This window comes from Crocodylus porosus, unplaced genomic scaffold (genome assembly GCF_001723895.1).
Source record: "Crocodylus porosus isolate Cpor-Errol unplaced genomic scaffold, CroPor_comp1, whole genome shotgun sequence".
Classification (NCBI taxonomy): domain Eukaryota; kingdom Metazoa; phylum Chordata; order Crocodylia; family Crocodylidae; genus Crocodylus; species Crocodylus porosus.
The window spans coordinates 120,774,186-120,797,145 of record NW_017728931.1 but is presented as its reverse complement, the minus strand read 5'-3'; the positions used below and the strand labels follow the sequence as shown (position 1 = coordinate 120,797,145).

Genomic DNA, 22,960 nt, shown 5'->3' with positions numbered 1-22,960 from the left:
TACCACCTTAGCAGCTGCTACTGAGAACCACAAACAGCAGGATAACTTTGTGAGAAAGACCTTGTCCAACTGCTTTGATCATGGGTAGGGTGTGGAGAGTGAATGAAGAGAGATAGATAAGAGCTAGCAAAGGTTCTTGAACTTAAAGTTTTTTTAATCGAACAACCAGCCAAACAAATTAACTGTGCAAAATTAAGGCAATAAATTGCCTTTAAGAAATGATCCAGGATTGGTGAGTACAGCTGGGAAGTGGGGAGAGGAGAAGGGGGGCAGGTGAACTGTGACTTCTCTTAGTTGCCTCATTACCTCTTGGTCCATCTTACCAGTATATTGGCAGCCCTCTTGACCTGAGTGGCATCTTGCTGTGGTCAGTACTATGGTCCTGGAAGCCCTCTATCTTTGTCTGCTATTACCACCTCTTTTGGTCCTGCACTATGAGGTTGCAAGCAACTCATCCTGCCTCTTCTTTGTCATCCTCCTCCTCTGCTGTGCTCAGCTCTGATAGCATCTTTGCCTGAGCTGCTGTCTAGACTTCGGCAAAGGATGATGGGAAATGTAACAAGCAGTCATTGTTTATCCTCAACCTTGAAGATAAGTTTTGATATTTCATATAATTTCTGGGATGCCATCGTCAGGCCTTCTCCCTAGTCTGGGCAGACTCTTGGAGATGGTGACATTTCTGGTGGCTCCTGCAGCCTTGTTCTTTGGGTGTCTTAATCCCATTTTGGGGGGGGGAGATGTGGCTGTCACAGTGGGTCAACCTGCATTATGCTATTCATGGTGTTTGTGGCTCCAGTACAATGGCATGCTCACAGCGATGCAGGAGAACTGCAGGGTTTGTGCTGCCGCAGGCATCCAGTGCAGCTAAACTCTTATCTTCATTCCTCAGGCTGTGTAGGTGCTGGGGGACATGATAGTGGTCCATGTGATGGAAGGGCAATGGAGGTACTGGTTTGCTAAAGCCAGGAGAAGCCTAGCAAAGTGTGATATGCTGCTGTTTACCAGTAGATCCCTTCACACCTTTACCTGCATATATAGAGGCGCCCCAAACACATGCCTTGGTCAGTAGGGTAAGCAAGTAGGGTTGACTGGCATCAAACTAGTGCATTTTATACAGATATTCTTTTATTCTCCATTCATTCTGGGGTAATTCTGTAACAATTTAGAGGTGTACGTTGTCTTTCTACAAATGTTTTACACTGGTTTAATTCCAGTTACATTAATGGAAGTATTTCATCTGTCCACGTTCTTGTTGAGTAAGCCAGACAAACTCGGAGTAGGGCCACTAAAGTCACCAGTCCAGGGTTTCCTTACAGCTTCAGTTTTGTCTGTTGGTAAATTCTTGGCAGCTGTTACTTGCTGCAGTCTCTGATATAGGTTGGAACTGGAAATCGTAGCTCAAATAATATTTTTCCTTTAAGCTAAATTACTTTGAGTGTTTATTGTAGAACAGTGATAAAATATACTGATTTAAACCAGGGGTGCTCAACCTTCTGGCCCAGCAGGCCCTCTGAGTGGCACAGGGGAGGTATGTCTGCAAGTCAGAACCTGTGGGTGGTGTTAGTTCATGGGCTCAATCCAGTGTGAGGTGGTCCACAGGTTCAATCCAGCGCTGTGCACCACATGAAATTGAAGCTGCCATGATTTCCCTGTTCCCAAATTTCTGGATCCATGGGGAGCCCTGCAAATTGGATTTAGCCCATGGACTGGAGGTTGAACACCACTAGTATAAGCAATATTAGGATGAATTTATAAAGCAAAAGTACCTTGATGTGCTATGCAGCATAATGCAAATTTCAGATAACAAGGGCCAGTTGAAGACAGCAAGCATTTTTTTAACCTAATTCTATATTTTGACATCAAAAGAAGTTTTTAATCTATCAAATACATTTTTATGTTTCTCATTAAAAATGAAAAAAAGCCTTATGATCTGATCATATGGAAAAATAAATAGGCTGTCCATGAGCAGCATCCTCTTCCCACTATTAACCTTGCTCCCACAAACCCTTTCAGTATGCTGGGTTATCAGTCTAATACAAGCTGAAAGCACCTTCAGGCAGGGATCTTGTCTTTGTATTTGCATGTGAAATGCTTTATACACCTACAGTTATGAATAGTTGAAAATTTGTAACAGATAAGAGATGGAGAATATCTCAGCCATTCTTTCTTTGAATCATTGTGTGTGGATGTATACAAGGGTTTATACATGCATTTCTCTTCTGTTGATACTGCAGTGATGGGGTCAATCAGTAGATGTGACAGGCAAACCAGGATTATAAGAGTTTGGACACTTATCAGTAGTTTTGTTGTTTATGCTGTTTGCAGTGATATGTTAATAAATGATCAAATAATGAAATTAATTTGACAAAACTTGGTACCAGGCAGGGTGGATTTGGTTTAAATCACGGGTCAGGAAGTCTTGGTTCAATCATTGTTTTCTACAAAAAGTGCATTCTTGTTGTTTGAAACAACCTTAATACATATATTCACAACTCAGAGATACATGTAGGTTTTATTTTTAGAAGGTACATACTACATTTTAAAGCAGTGATTAGTTTTGTTGTTTTTTCAGATTAATTTTGCAGCTACATCAGAAAACTGAGTTATGATTGTTGCAGTGCACTGAAGTGCCCTGCTCTTAGGAAAAGGTACAGGTGCCAGTTGCCAAGGCAACCGCAGTGGTCAGCTGACCGGAAGGGGGCAGGGCCTGCCCTATATAAACAGCCTAGGCTGAGGCCAAGCAGGTAGTTCCCCACTACCATGCAAGGGAGAAGGAGCTCTGTTGCAGTATGCAGCCTCAAGCAGCTTGATGGCCTGATCAGCTTCGGCTTGAGGACTGGGAGGAGAAAGCCCTGGTATTTGAGTGATGTTTAGCCAGAGGGCTAAAGTTTGTGTTTTAGCCAGGAGGCTTGGTTTTGAGTTGTAGCCAATTGGCTTATGGTTTTGCTTTGTTGTTATACCGGAGGACCGGGTGAGGCTGTAGGGGTTGGAGGAGACCTCATTAGGGGCTCCACAGTCGTGTGGGGACCCATGCCAGAGAGGGTACCGCATCTAGGGGTGCACTGACCCCAGAGCCTTGAGAAGGGGCACAGTGCATAGGGGGCCAGGTAAGGTTGAGGCCGCTTGAGCCTCACAGGAATCATTGACCCGAGGAGGGGATTTAGGGGCCAGGCACGGCTATGGCCACCTGAGCCCCAAGCATGGAAAAGACCCTAGGGCAGGTGAGAAGCCCCAGGGAGGGCGCACAGAGCGAGAAGCCCCAAGAGGGGATTTTGGGGGGGCACGGCTACGGCCACCTGAGCCTCGATTGGGGGATTGTGAGAAGCCCCAGTGTGGGCAGGACCGAGACGGAGAGAGAGCCCTGGTGTGGGTGATCATGAGAGAAGCCCCAAGGGTGGAGAGACGCCCCAGGGAGGGTGCACAGACTGGAAGACCAGAAAGAGAGCGTAGACAAGAAAGGCCCCAGTGCGGGTGAGAGTACAGAGATGTGCCCTTGCCCGCACTAGGGCCTAGAGAAGGGCCCCGGTGGGCCACGAGTAGAAGACAAGCCCGGAGGTCGTCCGCAGGGCGCGGGCTATAGCAAGGGGGTGCCGTGAGGGCACGGCAAACAAGTTTGACAAGACAACGTCCGGTACATCTGAGAGGCTTGGGGCATGGTATTAGGGGTGGTAGGAGCCACGCGTAGCCCTTGAGGCTTTAATTCACAGGGTCCGCTAAGATGGGACACAAACTGGGATACATCAGGGGTACCATGTCCAAGGGGGCAAAAGGCAGCCTCCCTTAATACTTTTATCATCAAAGACATGGTGGGCGAGAATGAGGGAGCATGCATACCCACTTCGCACGGTAGGGGGTGCTAGGAGAGATCAGGGCCGCTCCTAGGTCCCCACCCCATGACAATAATTTTGTTTAGAGGTGCACTGACATATCAGTGCCATATCAGACTGGCATCAAAAAAAGAAAAATTAACATCATTGGCTATTGGCTTTTTTACCAGTGTACCCAATAATATCACCAATAAATATAGCATGGCTCCTGGCTGGGGCTCCTGGATGTGGGCACCACAGGAATGCAGCTGGGCAGTGTAGAGTGCAGTCTGTGGAGAGGAAGAGGTATGGGGAAGGGAAGGGGCATGTCAGTGGGGAGCAGATTGAGGCCCCCACAGTGAGGGAGAGAGTGGAGCTAGGGGTGCTGCCCAGCCAGGGTGGTGAATGGGACCCAGGGCCGGGGCGAGGAGCAGGACAGAGCTGCAGGTGGCTCATCCGGTGGGCACAGAGAGGGTGGCGGGCAGCTCCCTGCCACTGCATGCATCTCCTGGGGAGGCATGGGGGAGCATGTGTCCCCCTTCCCTAGGTTTGTGAACAAGGCAGATGTGGGCTGTTGGGGTTCTCTGCTCTACTGCCTTTGCCCTAGGGTTCCCATGCTGGTTGTGCACTCCCTGCCCTCCCCGCAGCAGTGGGTGCAGCAAGTTGTGCTTTCCACTGCCAAGCAGGCAGGGGATACGCAACCAATGGGGAGCCCCTGGGGAAAAGGGAGCAGAGCAGAGTGCCCCAAGCCCACATTGGCCAGCCTGCATCTACCATTGTCCTGCTTGGCTTCACTCTGGTTAGAAGCATCCTCGTGCTTAAAAATGGTGGTGGCAGTGCTTAAACTAAAGCTCATTTGATGAGCTTTAGTTGAAGGACTCGTGCTGCCATTTTAAAGCACTGGGGCACCAGTCCCCTAGATGAGCCACCCAGGGCTCCATCCTGCCCCTGCCCCACTCCATCCTTCACTGTGGGGGCCTTGATCTGCTCCCCCCATGTCCCTTCCCTTTCCCATGTCCCTTTCCATCCACAGACTTATTTGCAGGGTGCTGCTGTCTACACTGTCCAGCTGCATCCCTGTAAATCAGTTATTGGATTGGTATCGGCCAATATGGCTGGTTAATAATCGGCTGTTGGTATAAGCCAAGAAAAACTTTATCAGTGCACCCCTAATTCGGTTATTTTAATTAACAAAGCTAATTGAAGCAGATACTTGTGAAGGTATTGTGAGGTGAACTACCTCCGGTTCACTAGGTTAATCGTGGCTATCTGGGGGATATTTTTTGCCATGCCGTATTACAAGGACAACAACTGTCACCAAAAACAACAGGCATTTAAATTGTTTTATTTAACTAAAACAACAAGCTTATATATTTTGGATATTTTTCTTCAACAAAAAACGTATAATTATTTTAACAAAACAAGCATGTATTTTTTTGAATTTTTAACTGTTTTTGTTATAAATGTGAAATGTGGTTTTTTAAAATAAAAAATAGATTATTTCAGTTAGATCAGCGTAAGAAACTTAAAATACTGGGTTATTCAACAAATTCAGTCTTCACCTTCCTCTTCCTGTTTATTCATAAACTGGAAAAGAAAGACAAGCTTTCCTGCTTTTTCAGTTCCCAAGCAATTTTTCAATTTAGAATGAATTAGTCAAAAGGAAGAAAATATTCTTTCTACGCCTTTAGAAGAAGCTACTGATGTTAAAGGATGGATTATCACTTCAGTACTCTCTGATGGATCCAGGTGCTTAAGTGACTTTCACCAGTTAACTGGTGTGACTTTCTTTAAAACCTCATCAGCAAAGATATATAGTTTTTGAATGGTTCACCCTTAGCCCTGAAATTTATTATAGTTGGTATTATGGAGGGATGATTGCTGGACGCCCATGTCATAGCCAACTTCTCTACTTCTCTTCTTCAGCAATTAAGGATTGACCCTGGTACCAGTAGTGAGAATGCTGACAAGAAAATAAGCTGGAGATAATACTTGATCCATTCATTTTTTTAATGCCTGTAATTTAATTCTGTCATTGTGTATTTCTGTTTTCAAGGTCTTACTCAGTTCCTGCCAAATTTCCACAGCATCAGGAATAAAACAGTGATTTCCTTGTACCTTGGTCAAGGCTACAGAAATAGGCTTCAGGGTAGTCAGCATCCATTCTATATTTCTCTTTAGCCCAATATTGAGAACTTTCGCCGTGACAGTTCCGTCTATATTGTCACAGTTTTGTTCATGAATTGTTATCAGATTAGGCCAATTTTCAGTATATTGCTCAAAACAGCCCACAATTGATTTCTATCCCACATCTCGTGGGAGAGTTAGTTTGGTTCCCCTTGCTTTCTTCAGAGCAGCTGCTGCAAAGTGGTTGTTATGGAAGTATTTTGCAATTTCAACAACATTAGCCCTTATTTCTGGAGCACGGAAGTCTTTGAGTAAGCAGTGCAACAAATGAGCACTGCAGCCATTTGTTATTAGCTTGGGGCTTTCTTACCTTTCTTTTAGATTTCTTCTCATCTATGGTACATTTGTGGCATTTTCTGTGACAAAGCTGTGTACTAGACATTTGAATTTTTTTCCCACAGTTTGTTATAGTTTTTACTGCTATATCTTGTAAGTATTCTGCTGTGTGTGAATTTCCTGATGTATCAATCCTTTATGTAAGGTAGACAGTCCCTTCTTTTGCTGTCACACAAGCACATACTACTGTATCATTGTGGACATTACTCCACCCATCAAGTAATCAGATTAATAATTTTCCCCTCTAGACATTTTGCCCACTGTTCAATTTCTTTTTCATATACTTTATCCAGCAGTTTGCCTGTTGGGTGGGCTGTATCCTGGTCATAATGACTGAACCTTGTCAATGAAGCATGTGTTCTCCTTTTCCAAACAGAAAGGAGAGTTTGTTGCAGAAACAAACGGAGCAATTTTTTAATCAGCCACCGCTTGCTGTAATCCGCTGGTTCTTATTAGGCAGGCAAGTTTCTGAGCCTGCGAACTTCACTTCATAAATCTACTAGATACTGAAAATCATGGACTTAATATACACATTGGATTTATGACACATTATAACCTTCCTGACATCTGACACACCAGGTAACATGCCTTTAGCTGACCACCTGCATTCCTTCCCACTTCTTCCTTCCTTCCTCACCCCACTCCTATCTCTACCCTTTTGTCTTCCAAACTTCCACTCATTTGTATCTTCACAGACTTCTTGTTTGATGTTGATTCTTTTCTACCTTGGAGAACTCATAACAGCAGCAGGGTCTTGAAGAAGGGTGTTTGTGCCTGAAAGCTTGCAAAGAACTTTCCCCCAACTATTTAGTTGGTCTAATAAAAGATATCTCATCTACCCAAAGATCCTTACCTACCTGTGTCCTTACACCAACACAGCTATAACCAACAACCCTGGTACTTATTACAAACTTATTTATGGTTGTTTCTGGATGATATTTTTTTTCTTTTGGGTACAAGTGATATACTATGTGACATGCATTTGACTGGAACACTGGTATCATCAGCAGATAACTCTGAAACTGTAGACAAGGATGATGCTGCTGAAGATGGATAGTCTGAATCCTGTATGTTGAGGATGGATCCTCCTGAACAAAAGAAATCAATGCAGTGTCTACAATACTGCTCGTTTAGTATTACTTATTGCACTTGGTACTACTTTAGAAGTGAAACTGTAAAAGGAAGATCTGCCTATTTCAGTCATTATTTTGTATTACAACTGCATTAAAAATCTGGTAGTTCCATAAAGTAACAACTATATTTTTGCTGAAACATTTTTATGAAAATTCAGGTAGTCCAGAAATGTACCCGAAATATATGGGCAGAGAAGACAGGCAGTCCTTAAGAAAGTAGCATGAAATAAAGTTTACTAACCTGGAGATCCTTCATGTTCAGACATGTCCCATTCATCATCTTCAAAGGAGCTTCTTTCTGAGAAGGAGCACTTCTTATAGTGTTTCATTTGGGCAACCGGAGCCTGTATATTTGTTGCACTGTTTGTATTTTGCACACATGCCTGTCTTACCGACAGATAGAGGAACTTCATTAAAATATTCCCAAACAGGGTCTCTCTTTTCTATGGTGTGGAAAGCTTGCTGCCATGATAGGTTTTCCCTACTACCATACCATTCTCTCACTCGATCTCAAATCAGTGGAAAGGCTGTACTTAGAAACTTATCCCTCAAGACTTATGAAATATTCTGCTCAAAATGTTTCTCTTTTGTTTCTACTGCTCCTTCCTCCGTGCCCAGATCTACTCCACCCCAACAATCCTTTATTCATTTAATTTCTTGAAACTTTGTACTTTTAGAGAGAGGTAAGGGCTTGACCTCTGAGTATACAAATTTACAGAGACAGAGCTGATGGATAGGTAATCAGGTCTGTTATCTCTCATCTCCATATACTGCTGTTAACAAGGATATTATCTCTGGAGAGACAAATCCACAGTTTGAGAACTGAAACTAAGCATCACAGAGATGCTTAACGGGATCTTCTAAACTGAGCACTGAGTCCCATTGGGTAGAGTGGTTTTCTTTAATCTTTACTAATCTATAGAGGAGCCTCTGGGAACCCCATAAGGTTGGGCCCTTAATATAGTCCGTGGCCTGTTGTGACCTATTTATAATTTTTTTTAAAAAAGGTTACATGTGTATATTGCTTCAAATAGTATATCATTAAAGGTTATAATCCTTATTCCATGATGATGTCTTTGAGCTTTAATATATTTTAGATTACAACTATCTTTATACAGGTTTATTTTTTTAAAAGTATTTTACAAAAAAATCAAATAATACAGTTACATAAAAAAATACTATTGAAGCAAAAAATATGATTTTTTTAATTTAAAAAAATTGATTTTTATCTACCCTGTTACTAGGCTAATCTTAATATTTTCATGGCATGAGTGACCATGTAGTGCTTATATCATTTTCCAAGTTGCTTTGCAACTTCACCTGCAAGCCAAGCTCTTGGTTTTTAAAGAAATAAATTAGTATATCATAATGCAGTAGTGCTTGGAGATGAGCTGTAGCACTATTCTTGAGATACTATTTTGCACTATAGATCTTTCTATTAGGATTTTAAAAGGCAAAGATATGTGGCCCATAAAGTAAATTAATGGCTTCTAAAATTCATTTTAAAAATGAAATTGTAGAATTGTGGAGAAGAAATAGACAACTTCTATTTTGTACATTTGCCTTGTTTGGCTGCATATTTGTTTTAAAAATGTAGGGAATCTGGATTCTGTTGAATATATACATTAAATTTCATACTAACATTACTGCTGTAGATTGGGAAGTGTATTTGTTTGGAAAGCTGTGCTATAGCTACAGAAAACAAGATGGCATTTGTCTTTGTTCTGCGTGACTGTGTTTTTGTTTGCTTGCATATTCCTTTCTCTTGATTTCTTTTTCTCTCTTGCTGTTCTGCTTTTCGTCCTCAGAGCTTCTTTGGCCCCTTACAAAGGAAGAAAGAGAGGCTCCCTATAGACCTAACAACTCCCCAATTAGAGTCATTCTTCCAGACAACCTGTCATTGAACAAACCAGCCAGAATCAGATAACTAGAGAGGGGGAAAAACATTTTAGAGTAAAGGGACTTAAAATTTTGTCCTAACTTCTAACCATTTTAGACTGGATATGAATATCTGTAGTGGACAACTGAGGAGTATCAGCTGAATTTCATAATCATCCTCTATTTGTATAATTTTTTAAGTATTTTGTTCATATATTCTAGGACCAAAAAGGACACCTTGTATAACACAGGCCATATTTCACCTAGTAACTCCCATATTGAACCCAATAACTTGTTTGACTGAAATGCACATTCCAATGCAGTATCCAGTCTTGCCTTTGATTCTGAGATTTTTCTCTTGTTTTGATTAGTTTGGCTCATCCTAACTATTAATCTTTTCTTATCTGTAGAAGTGGGAGTAAGGATTTCCTTCTAACTATTTTGGTCTGATGCTTAGTGTCAGGGGGGAAAAAAATCACTTTACCTTTTCTTAGTTTCTTCTTCTGTGAAATGATGCGAGTTATCTTGCAAAGATGTGATGAATTTTATAAAAAGATATTTGAATGCTAAAATGTGCACAGGTGAAGTATCAATGATCTTGGTTCATTGAGTGATGAAAATGTTTTAACCTTTATTGACTTACTAAATATAATTTGTTGTTGTTTTTGCTCACTCTTGAAGTCTAGGGACAGATGCATACTTAATTGTCAGTCAGCTTTGTTAGCTAGCTTTTATCATCCTTGTGATAACATCTATATCTATTTACTTACTTCTATCTACTTCACCTTAAGAAATAAAACACATTCTGGAACTGTGTATAGTTGTATGAACTGGGATTTGGCAAACACAGGCCATTTATAGATGTGCTATGGGAGGCATGGGAGTGCGAGGGAGGCACTTTAATTACTGCTGCTCTGAGAGCTGTGCTAATTAAAGTGCCCGGAACATCACATGTATCAGCATCCCCATGGTGAAAAATGGTGGCCATGTGCTTTGAAGTAAAACTTGTCCAAGGGAGCTTTAGTTTAAAGTGCCCTACCGCCATTTTTCAGTGGGTGGATGTTGATACACGTGACACTGGAATCTGCTGAAGCGTGGTCATATGACTTGACTAGATTAATTACAGCATGTCAGAGCAGCCTCCCTGCGCACGTGTAGGAGCCCATAGTTTTTAGCTTTTACCAGATACACTTTGGCTGTTTGGAATATGTAGCCATTACACAGTATTATTAAGAAAATAGTGCATCATAATCTAAATAGTTTCACAGAGCATGTGGAAGCTTTTTACTTTCCTAATATCAAAGCGAGAGATTTAATCAGAACCTTGATGTTAATATTGAAATCTGTTTCATTCTCATCCATTATTAATGATGACCCTTTGTGAAAGCATACAAAATACTTTTGTGGGAACAAAGAATATAAGAAGTGATGCTAGTTTTACAGTGAGATCATGCACTTAAATGAGATCCTCTAATTGAAACACAATTTGCAGTTGCAGTACAGCATTGCATCTGTTAAGCAACAGAAAAACATCAAATGGCAATGAAAGCCACTTCAAGTATATTTTCATTCTAGCTTGGTCTTTGTTGGAAAAACTTCAAAATAAGCTTTACAGATCTTAGTTACAGTAGTACTATTATTATTGGTACTTTTATTAATAAACCAAAAAATAAGCAGCATTTTCCATGCTGAAGAGTTCATTTGAGCATATCTTGGGGCAGTGTCATAGCTGCTTGATAAAATACTTGCTGGTGTGTTGCCTCATTCCTCTCTCATCCATGTATAAAACTCTCATCTGAATTTTGTGATACTTTAAACGTGGACTTTCTGGCTATATGGGAGTTGTGAAACTCTAAGGCCACTTTCTTTCAAGTCATACACTTCTTTGCAGAGAGAATGCAGGTTGAAATGTATCAGTGTTGATAATCCTTCAGCACATTGTTGTAATTTCCCAAAGGAAACAAAAGGTCTTTCCCTTTAATCTGAGAGAGAACTGTTACTGCAGCACCAATAACCATGAGATATTCTTCTTGTAACATATTCAGATGACTTCAGCATCAGTGAGCAAACAGTAATTTGAAATGGCTTTGCAGTAGGGTTGCTCACGTTCAAACTAGGCTAGGTGCTCTGACTAGATGCCAATGACCTGAGATGACTCTACAGTGAGGACATACTTCAAATCCTTTTTCATACAGGTTTGCATATTTTATGGTCTCATAAATTAGTAAAATTGTTCTTTAATTTTAAATAAACAATAAATAAACTCTCTATCATGAGGCTATAACTTTCCATTGCAGCCAGCTAGGACATTATTTTTAAAATAGTGTAACTACTACTTTCTGGCACAGAGACTGTCCTCTTCTTGATGATTCCAATCGGTGTTGCCTCAAAAAACACTTCCAAAACACTTTTTAAGATTTGTTTTAAATATTGGTTTGTTTATTTTTATTTGTTACACTGGGGAATTTAAATCCTTTTATTATAATCACAGATAAGGTATAGTATTAGCGCTCTCTTACCACAATACCTTTCTTTCCTTGACCTCGAGGAATCCTTTTAGTGGTGTCTGTCTGGGTGTCAGGTTCTACATGTTTTTGTGATATGGACACGTTCACCAAGACCTGCTCATGACCACTAAAGCATTTTGCAAACTGCAACTAATGGTCATCAGATGAAATAGATTTGGTTTGATAACTCCAGAGGCAAGATAAACTATACTTTGTTTACAGTTTTCTGAACCACGGGCATGCAGTCTGTGATCCAGATCCTACTGGGGCAGGATGTGGGGCAGAGCTGTGGGTGGCTCATCCAGGAAGGGTGCGGAGGGGAGGTGAGCTCCCTGCCACTGCGTACAGGTCTGGGGGAGGCATGGGGGGCATGTGCCCCTCACATTTGACCACTTCCAGCGCTGTCACCCACTCCCCCCACTCACCTTGAGTGCAGCCCCAGCCCAGCCCCCCTGCCAAGAAGCAGCTGGTGCAGCCCCTGGCTCCAAACCCACAGTAAACAGAAATCCTCACCTTGCACACAAATCCAGGAGGCATATGCCCCCCATGCCTTCCCCGGGGCAGTGCACAGCAGCTGGAGCCACCCTGCCCCGTCCCACCCAGATGAGCTGCCTGTGGCTCCGTCTTGCACCCTGCCCTGCCGTAGCTGGGCAGCACCTGCCCCTGCCCCATCCCCAGCCCTACTCCCTCCCTCACTGTAGAGACCTCTACCTTCCACCCCCATGCTCTTCCCTTCCCCCATACCCCTTCCCCCCAAAAGACTTACTGGTAAGAGGCTTCTCTCCAAGCTGCTGGACTGCATTTCTGCCTGTGCGCATGCTGTGGCTGCATGCATGCTCGCAACTTTTATCAGTGACATTATCGTCTATACCAGCCAAAAAAGCCAGTTGCCAATAATGTCAATTTTCCTATCCAATATGCACTGATATATTGGTGCACTTCTAGATATCATTTTAACAAATTATAGCTAAAATAAATTATATACTAAATAACAAACATCTACTATAACATATTTTAATTTTATTTCAAAGGGTAGTTTTTGTCCTGATTCATGTTTAATTGAGTAGTGTATATAGAGGCGATTGCATAATACCTCAAGTCTTAGTCTTGTATATTGTGTGTGGGGGAAGGAGTGGGGGCTGGCTGGGTGTGTGTATGGGTGGGAGGCTGCCCAGCAGCTAAGTCCCAGGAGCTGACCAGGGAGGGTGGGGGCAGCGGGCACATGCAGCAGAGCTCACCCAGATGGTGCAGTACAGGTATGGACTCCAGCCCTTCTCCCATATCAGGCCCACAGCCTCCCCTGCTGGACTCTGCATAGGGCCAAGCCTCACCTGCTCCTGCCTGGGGCAGCCTGCACTGTGCTCCTGCCCATGCCTGCCACTGGCCCCAGGTAGTACACATAGCTTCCCAGTGAGGATTCTCCTGCTGCTCCTGCAGCTGTCCAGGTACAGCTTGGCTCTCCCCACCTTCAGTGGCTCCTTCCCCTGATGTACCACTCTGGGCAGCAGGTAGCACAGGGCAGCTATGGGGACATGTTTCAGACATTACATGCTCAGAAAGGCAGGGTGGAGCTACAGCTGGGTGGCTCTTGCCCCAGTGTGAGAGGCTCCAGCTTCAAGTCCCAGCTCAGCCATCTGCAGGTGGCTGCTCATCACACTAGAGGAGCAAAGTGGGTAGAAAGTGGCCAGGAGCTGGAGCCCGGCTCACGTGGACAGGAGCCGCCTGGTTGCAGCTTCCCCGCCTGCCTGGCTGGGCATGTGCCCATTGTGCATCATAGAATCATGGAAAATTAGGGTTGGAAGGGACCACAGGAGGACATCATGTCCAAACTGTTGCTCAAAACAGGACCATCCCCAAGTATATCATCCAGCCAAGGTTTTGTCTAGCCTCATCTTAAAAACCTCCAAGGATGCAGATTCTACCACCTCTCTGGGTAACTGGTTCTTTACTACCCTCCTAGTGAGAAAGTTCTTCCTAATATCTAACCTAATCTTCCCTTGCTACAGCTTGAGACCACTGCCCCTTGTTCTGTCATCTGCCACCACTGAGAACAGTCTAGCTCTGTAGCCCGACGTATGCCACCATTTCCCCATGGTACCTGCTGCCCAGAACGGTGTAGCAAGGGCAGGAGGAGGAACAGCTGGAGGTGGGGGGAGCTAGCAATACCTGAGTGGCTGCATAAGTGTGAGCAGCCCTGCTGGGAAGCTGTGCACACTGGCTGGGGCTAGGGTCAGGACTAGGGCCATTAGTGGGCATGGACTGCATATGGGTGGGAGAGCAGTGGAGGCTGCTTTGGGTGGGAGCAGGCAGGGCTCAGCCCTGTGCGGAGTGCTGTGGGAGCATGATACAATTAATTGGCAGACTGGATCTGGCCTGTGAGCTATATTTTGCGCACCCCTGAGTTAGGGTGAGTGACTAAGGCAGGGGTGGGGGGAGATTAGGGACAAATCGAAACAAGGGTAACAAAAAGAAATATGAGGAAGTGATTATATAAATGAGTTCTGATGATACTTGAAGTTTCATGATGGCTCAAGTTTATTGTTGTTTAAATAGAACCGCAAACCTTAGTAATCTATCTTGTGTGGGAAGTGTTACCAGTAGTTTTAGTGTGTCTGCCCTAGTGACCTGATAAACACATTATACTCAAAATGACAGCAAACCTATTCCATCTTTAGCCCTCTACTAGAGCTTCTGCTGGTGTGTGGCTGTATGTATAAGCAATGGGAATGTCTGAAAGACGGCTGAGAGGTACTAGATATTGTGTATATGCTCACTTTTTTAGATTTGCATTATTTATTTTCAGGGTGTGAGAGAGACTTCATGATACAAAAGGAAATAAACTGATTTCTTGGTGCATTTCTGCCCACCTGGACCTATCGCTACCATATGGACTTGCACAAACCACCTGTGAATTCCCATCAGAATTTGTACTGTTTCTGTGGCTGCTCCTCCTGAGAGATATCAAAGCCTGTTTGCATCCAGTGCTTCTGCTCTTGGCTTTACTGGTTCTAATGCAGTACTTTATTTCTACATTCAATCTATCTACATTTCTATAGCATAGATGTTCTATATGAATCTTAATGAATTAAAATGGAGAAAACAGGAAAAGTTCAATGTTTTCATATTAGTTGTATATACAAGGTGTCATTTAATAAAGATAATATTCATATAAAACTATGAGAAAGACTATTTATTTTTTAAAGTAGGTGATACCCACACTTTTGAAGTGATCATATCACTATTATCTTGCCCTTCTCTTTAATTCCAGACTGATCTTTCTAAATTCCAGCCTGACAGTTGATATCTTTTAAGCCACTAGTGTCGACACCAATGTTTTCTATCAATTAAAAGCAAACTTCAGGCTCTGGTTAGATGGTATAATATACAAACATTGGTTTCCAGCCCTAGCAGCTCTTGAGAGAGGTGGTAAGTTGAAGTGGAGACAGAAAAAGTTAATCAATATCTGCAGATTGTTAAGAGCAGAAACAAACTCAGAATCTTTTCTAAGGCTGTAAAGAGAGATTCCATTTCTCCTGGGAGAGAGCTTTTTGTCCTGAGATCCTGCAGACATACACATCCATTCTCTCAGTTCAAGTAGTTGTGACTATTTGGGATAAAATGTGCTAATGCATTTTCCTGGCATGTAGTGCTGTGGTAAGGTTTTTGAAGTTAATTCCAGGGATAAGCCTGTCACTCTGTACTGGAGGAGGAGCAGCAATACAGCTTGGAAGAGCTATGTGTGTAAATGGCCATGCCATTCCTGTTTTGACCTGGGTAAAAACCTTAGACAGTTAGTACTATTTGAGATGGGACATTTAAAATCTTAATGTCACACATGTTGTAGATGGTCTAATCTCATTAACTCAGTGGCTGACAATGTTTTCTAGGGATGGGCCAGAATGGCTCAGCTCGCATCTGAACTAGGTAGTAGTTAGGCTGCTGCTGTCACTGCTTCTCTCCACTGCTTCTTCCTCTGCCAGCCAGCTGCAGCATAGCATGGGTCGAGCTCCTCGCTACCCAGTAGGGATGTGCGAAGTGGGCCCTATTCAGTTCGGATTTGGATTTGGCACAAATCTGGGTTAGTGATTCAATTTGTCAGTTCGGATCACTGTCCCTGATTCGATTCCGCTGAATCTGAAGATTCGATTCTGATTCAGTGATTGGCCATAGACACAGCTTTAAGTGTTTTTCTACAAACTTGAGGTACCAGGTGCAGCTTGTGAACACTGTGTTGCTGGGGTGGATGGAGCATCCCACGGGAGCGCAGGGGGTGGGGCCCCCCCCATGTGCTTGGTGGTGATCCCAGAACCGGAAGTATGATCACCCTCAGGGGGACCCCAGGTGCCCCTTCAGGCCAAAGAGGTACCAATCACCGAGCCAGAGAGGCACGGGGGTGGGGCCCAGTGCGCTCTCTGACAGACCCAGAAGTGGAACAGAAGTGCTTCTGGTTCACTTCTGGGTCTGCTGCCGAGTGTGCTGGGGAGCTCCCCACACTTCTGGGGGACACTCCATACGCCCCAACATCGCAGTATTCCCGAGCTGTCTGCTACCCAGAGGTATGTGGAAAAACATTTAAAGCTGTGTCTATATCCGAATCATCAAGTCTCTCCGAATTGATCTGGAGGGTTTCAATTCGATTTGGAGAGATTAAAGGGCCCTCTGATTCAATTTTGGATTCAGAGATCCAGCCACCGAATCGGGCTGAATCTCCGTCGAATCGAATCAGCGACCAAAGCTTTACACAGCCCTGCTACCCAGCTGTCTGGCTGTGGGATAGTGCCATGCTATATGAATGAGCCTCTTGCTGCTGAATGCTGTGAATCCCCAGCTCCTTAAGCCATATCTGGCCTGGAGGCTGTAGATTGCTGATTTCTGCATTAAACTATCAAAGAGTTGCTTCTGCCTTGAAGCCACAGATCACCCAGTGTGTGTTTGTCATTTGTTCTTGACTTACGTGAACATCAGTCCGGTGTAACATTTGCTTCTTACATCGAATTCTAAGTTGATCTTTTCTTATGCAACAACATCAATAAGTTAACATGTAGTTTTATACAGTGTATAGTTTTAAGTCCATTTCCTTAATCATCTGTATTGTTGTAGAAGTTGGCATCTTGTGGTCACAGTTATTTTCATAGATGAAAGCATAAAATATTTCATCATGAGTCACTGGCAGCAGTTAGTTCATGACTGCGGTAGCATTTAAGAAAAAAATAAAAATATTTTAACTTTCATTTCTTCAGCTATCTACTGTGCCTTTTGAAATGTTGTTAGGTATACATGAAACGTATTTCTCTAAAAATCTATACATTTTTAATGGATTCCTATACTAACTTTTAATTGTTTACAGACTTCAGTGTTTTGTTTTTAAAGTTCTATATCTTTATACTATTGTAATAATAAACTAATTAAATTTTACCTTTTTTTCCCCTTTCTTTTAGCTCCAGTAATAAACCGATTCACCAGACGGGCCTCAGGTAGGTTTGATTAAAGTTGCATGTTTTATTGGTCTAACATTAAAATATAATGATGATTCTGACAATTGCTATAATAGAGGTGGCCAAATAATAATTTTTCATAAAATGGCTCTTCAGGAGCTGCATGTAAACTGTCTAGGGCAGCATTTAGCTTGTGAGTTGTAGTTTGGCAACCCCTGTACTGTAAGGTTAATTAGATATGTTCAAAGAAAGCTAACATGAGTTTATTCCATGTTAATTATATGGTGTGTTGAAATTTATGTAGAATCCTCCCAGTGTTACAAAATTGTTCAAAAATTGAAGCTTTTTTAAAAAAAGTATGTTTCTAGTCCTAATGGGTACTAAGAAGACATTGAAAATGTGAAGTGAATGAAAATGATTGTAATGTTGTCTTGTTGAATTAGTAGGCAACCTGAAACAGAAGCTCTGAAATGCAGTACTGTTAACTCTCAGCATTCTAAAACAGTGAATCAACTCCAAAATAATTAGATGGAAAAAAACACAACTTCTTGAATTAAACACAAGCTTTTTGAATTAATACTTTGGGATAATAGCCTTGGGGATTCATGTTACTAAGGTATTTTTGTAGCCCTGATGGCTAACTTAGCTTTTATTTGTTTAAATTATGTGAATACAAAAGATGTGGCTTTAAAAAAAACCACCAGATTTTGTGAGACTCATGGTAGAATTGTGAGAGTTGGCAGCAATGGACATCTGAACAAATTCCATTTGTCTTATCATGTTAAATTTGAATCCTAAGGATAACAAAACTGATATTTTCAACTGTTAGATGTCTTACTTTTCAACTGTTAGTTTTCTTACTTATGTTAGCAAAAATAATCAGGTAAAGTGCTCATTTCAGAATTCCAAGTTGACTGCCAAAATCTCTAGCTTATCTCCTGACAAGTTTTCTGTGATGCTTCTTATTTGTAAAATAAAAATGTGTCATATTGAAACCAGGAATTGTGTAAAATAAATATAATGTCACATAGCAGGAGAGTGCCTGTGGTAAGTGAAGACACAATAAACAAATATAATTCATCTCAAAATAGAGTGTATTTTTCATGTATCTGCTAATAGACTTCATAAGACACTGCATGGCTGTAAATTATGAAATATAATGATGAGTAGTAAATATTAGAACTCATAAAAGTTAAAGATATTTATAATGCTAATTGAAGTATTTGATCACTCACTTTCCATTAGAGGAAATTTTTAACAAAGGTATGACAAATATTTGTATTTTAATAGATGGAAACATATTAGATTCTACATTTATAGGGAAATCAGCACTTATTTTTAAGTCTTAACACTGGCAAGAAAATAAGCATGCATCAGTGGTTTTGGGCACTTTCTGCAAAAAAACAGTGTTTTTTATGTTTATGGACCATTAATGCATAGTGTATTTTTTTTTGTCTTGTGGAGAGAGAATTTTTTTCCTGTAAATCTCACTGTTAAGCTATACTACAAATGTTTGTTTTCTTGGTAACCCATTGGACTACTCAACTAAAAGGTGCTCTGTGAACTGACATGAGGAGGAAAAATCCAAATGATGTGAGGTTTTCAGCTCCTACATGTAATTGGCATGTTTTTTGTCTTATATATGCTTCAAACATGAACAGTTTTAACCATTAAACATAACAACTAATATATTCCAAAAGATATAGGAAGGATATTTGAGTATTCTTCATTGGACTAATGCAAGAACAAATGCTTAGCAGAAACTCAAGAGGAAAAGCTCTAAGTACCAGGTCATTAGTTTAGTTATTAACCAGTCTCTTCTCTTGAAGGTGACATACGTCACTTTGCATTTCATATTTACTGGATACAGAGTAGTGGGGAAGCTCCTCTTCCGTTGGGAACAAGGCTCAAATCCAGGGCCCAAGGCTCAAAGCCAAGCTATGCTGCGCCCATGCAATGCAACAGCTGCTGCACAGGTGCCAAGCAGAAGGGGGAAGGAGGTGATCACCACTGCCCCCCACAGCTATGGGGGGTGCTCTGCCAGGAGCCCCCAGAGGCCCTGGTCACTGCTGCTGCAGCAGGTGAGTGCAGGGCTTTTTTTTTTTTTTCTTTATAAAGTGCCGGGGGGATGGGGCTGGGCAGGGCAGCCGTGGGGGCTTTGTCTGTGGCTCCTCTGGCTGTGCCTGCCTCTGCCCCGGCAGGGGGAGCCACAGGAGAAGCCCCTATGACTACCCTGCCTGGCCCCAGCCTCCCGGCACTTTAAAAGGAGGGCTGCAGGGCTCTGCCGGACTCTTCTCAGGGGGCATGGGCCCCTGGATCTGTGAGCGGGATGACAGCAGGCTGCCACTGCCGCCTGGGACCAGCACTTGGCACGGGCTGCGCCAAGCAGGCTCGGGTGCTGGCCCCAGCCCACAGTGGCAGCATACCTTCATCCTGCACACAGATATGGCGGCCTGCACCCCCCCCCGGGAGGGCTGCAGGTCTGTGCCAGACTGCTCCCGGGTAGCATGGGCCCCCAGATCTGCACGTGGGATGACAGCAGGCTGCCATCCCTCCCCCAGCATCCTGGGATTGGGAGGGACCTCGGGACAGATCACAGACACTGGCCAGCTACAGATGTCAATATCAGAGCAGTTCTTCCCCACCCTTTTCTGAGTTTCTGTTTCTCTCAAGCCCGACTCTGCAACATCCAAACCATTTCCGAAATGTGTTGGATGGTTTGATTTCATTTCGGAGATGTTTTGGAGCCTTCCGTTTAGTTTTGGATTCAGTATTTTGGGCGCCGAAACAGGCTGAAACACCTCCAAAAGGAAACAACTGCCAAAGTTTTGCACAGCCCTACTTAAAAGCACTGAATTGTCCCCAAAAGCATCATGATGTACAATAAGACATTGAACATTCTGAACAAGGCTGCCTCACTGTGGATGGAGGTGGCTAGACCAAAGACGAATGGAAAGTACTATGACACGGCATCACCACCAGGTTCTACTTCTTCCTCCTGGAACTACATATCGTGTCTGTGATCAATCATGGGGATCTTGGATCAACCTCCTCAGTCATCTACAGACTTACCAATGACTTCCTGATTTACTGGAAAACTGTCATCCTTGTATCAAAGGATTGCCAACAGCGCTTCACTGCAGCCTACCTCAGTGCTCCCTTGTCTCACCCTGCTGATGCTTTCCAGATCCAAGAAGCTACCAGCACAGTTAATGGGTGTCATAGAGTGCAAGGAGTTCTGGAAATTGTAGTTTTCTACAGCAGCAGTGACATTTGCTGTTGCTGAGTTGAGAACTTATTTTCATGCTGAATTCGGCTTTTTCTTATTCTTTTTTCTTCCATGTCGTCTAGATGTGGGCTTCAGTAGCCAAAAAATGGCATGAAAGTCTCCTCTCCCCAGCAGCAGCAAACTGTCACTCTAAGAAAACTACAATTCCCAGAATACCTTGTACTCCATGAGAAACACAAAACTGTTGGTTCAGAGGTGATAGCTTTTATTAGACCAACTACAAAGTAGCAGAAAAAATGTTTTTGCAAGTGTTCAGGCACATGCACCTGTCATCAGGCTGAAGAGAAATTAAAGACTGTAAAAGTCCTCTTAGGTAGAAAATAAACCCCGTTTTGCACAGGGAAGTTAAGGCTGGAAATGTATTCCCCTGGGGATGTGAGAGTCCTTTTATGAGAGAGTTGCTCTGTGATGTGCAGATAAAGTTGAAGTTTATTTTTCCAAAAGAGGACTTTTACAATCATTGATTTCTCCTCAGCTTGATGAACGGCATGTGTCTGAATGCTTGCAAAGAAATACTTTTTTTTGCTACTTTCTAGTTGGTCTAATAAAAAAGAGAATCTCTGAACCTAGAGTTTTGTGTTTCTCTTTTTCTCAGACCAGCACAGCTACAAAATAGATCCTTGCACTCCATGACACACACACATCCTGGCTCTCTACTTTGTTCCTGAATTAGGAAGTAGGAGGAGGAAAGTAGGAGGAGGAAAGGGGGAAGGGTGAGAGATGGCTCCCCAAGGTGCATTTTTTCCATGTCTCTTCTGCTGAATATAGGGAAGAATCAAGGAACTGAGAGACTGCAGTTACTCTCAGTAGTTTCCAAGCCACATCCAGTTTTTAAATTTTTTGTCTGAAGCTCTTTGCAGAAAATATCCATTTTATGTCATAGTACTGCTGCAGTCAGCAATAGTGTGACATACTATCTATCTCTTTTGAATATTGAACTGTTGTGCTGTGTGGGTCTTTTCTTTTCTTTTGGAGCTGAAATTCATGTAGGGGTCTATATCAGCAGTTCCCAAACTGTGGGTTGCAATGGGTTGCAATATGAGCGGATGGGAGCACGGGGGTGAGAGCTATGGGTTGGGAGTGAGGCCATGCTGAGGAAATAGGGCCATAAATGGGGTCATGCTGAGGAAAGGTTTGGGAAGCACTGGTCTATATGGTGTCATGGCTTCTTGTTAGCAGTGATTGTTTATGTGACTCTTGAGCCAGTTAGAACTAGTATCGCTGGATTAGAGCCTGGACAGGACTAGAAGGATTACTAGTTCATTACTATTCAGTTGGGTGGTATTAATTCTCAAACACAGGTTCACTATGTCATTCCTGATAAGTTTTGCTACCCATTGTTTTATTCTGGCTTCCAGTACCTTTTTTTTAATTATTATGACACCTAGTTATTGCCACTAAAGGATGTATTATTTGTGATGTTTCTGCCAGTACCATGAAATATCCTTTTTTGTTTTTGTTGGCTGCATTGATACTTCACCTAGGAGAGCCAGAAATTAAGCAGCTTGAGGTTAATTGTTGAAGCACCTGCTGACAGCAATATAAAGCATTCATTATTTAACAGCTGTTCCTGTCAATATACTGTGACTGTATTAATATGTTATCACTGTTCTATTTGTTAATGGAAGGTAGGTGCATAAGTTAAAATAAGAATCAATTGTTCTTGAATTTTAATACTTAAAACTAGATAGATGAGCTAAATCTAAATCTAGATACATTATTCAGATAAGTAAAATAATTTAGTTTGTCTCATCTCTGTATATGTGTACGTGTATGTAAACTATAGTGGAATGGTGGTAGGATGTGGCATAGTTATGTTGCATTGTGATTTCCATTCTAACATCTATCTGTTTTGGGTTTTTCCTGACTTCTTAAATTTTTTCTTGAGTATGGGTGACCAGAAATGCACACAGCTTCCCAAAGAGGCTTCACCAGTGGCTTGTACAGTTGTCCTGCTACTTCCTTATTTGTGGTGAAAATACCTTGTGGTGCATCAGAACATAAAAGCATCTAGTGCATAAGATGAAAGCCTGGCTGCATCAGAATAGCAATTTATAATTGTCATGTGATTAATCTAGAGCTGCTTGCAGATGTTAAAAAACCCCCAAAATGGTGCTTTAATTTAACTCATCATGTTTCTGCACTGAGCCCTGTGCATGCCCAGAAGAGAGAGTGCCTTAGTTGGACTCAGCTCACCCGATATAACTATATAGGTTGGGTGCTTTAGTCATGCTTGCTTGGTGCTTTTATCTAATAGCCAATTAAATCAGCTGTAGCTAAAAGCGCCATATTCCTGTTGAAGTGCCTGATCTATACAAATGCTGCAGCTGTGCCAAAGTAACATGCTGCTGCTTCTGGTAAAATGTGGGGGTCTTTGCGGGGGTTGGGG

The 22,960-nt window shown here is 42.4% G+C and overlaps 1 protein-coding gene across 1 annotated transcript in view; it reads left to right on the top strand.

Moving 5' to 3' along the window:
* PRKAR2B (protein kinase cAMP-dependent type II regulatory subunit beta) overlaps positions 1-22,960 on the top strand; it is a 178,152-nt gene that overhangs the window by 59,113 nt on the left and 96,079 nt on the right. The window contains exon 2 of the mRNA XM_019543556.1: positions 17,286-17,321. Coding sequence (XP_019399101.1) covers positions 17,286-17,321 — 36 coding nt within the window. The remainder of the gene's footprint in view (positions 1-17,285; positions 17,322-22,960) is intronic.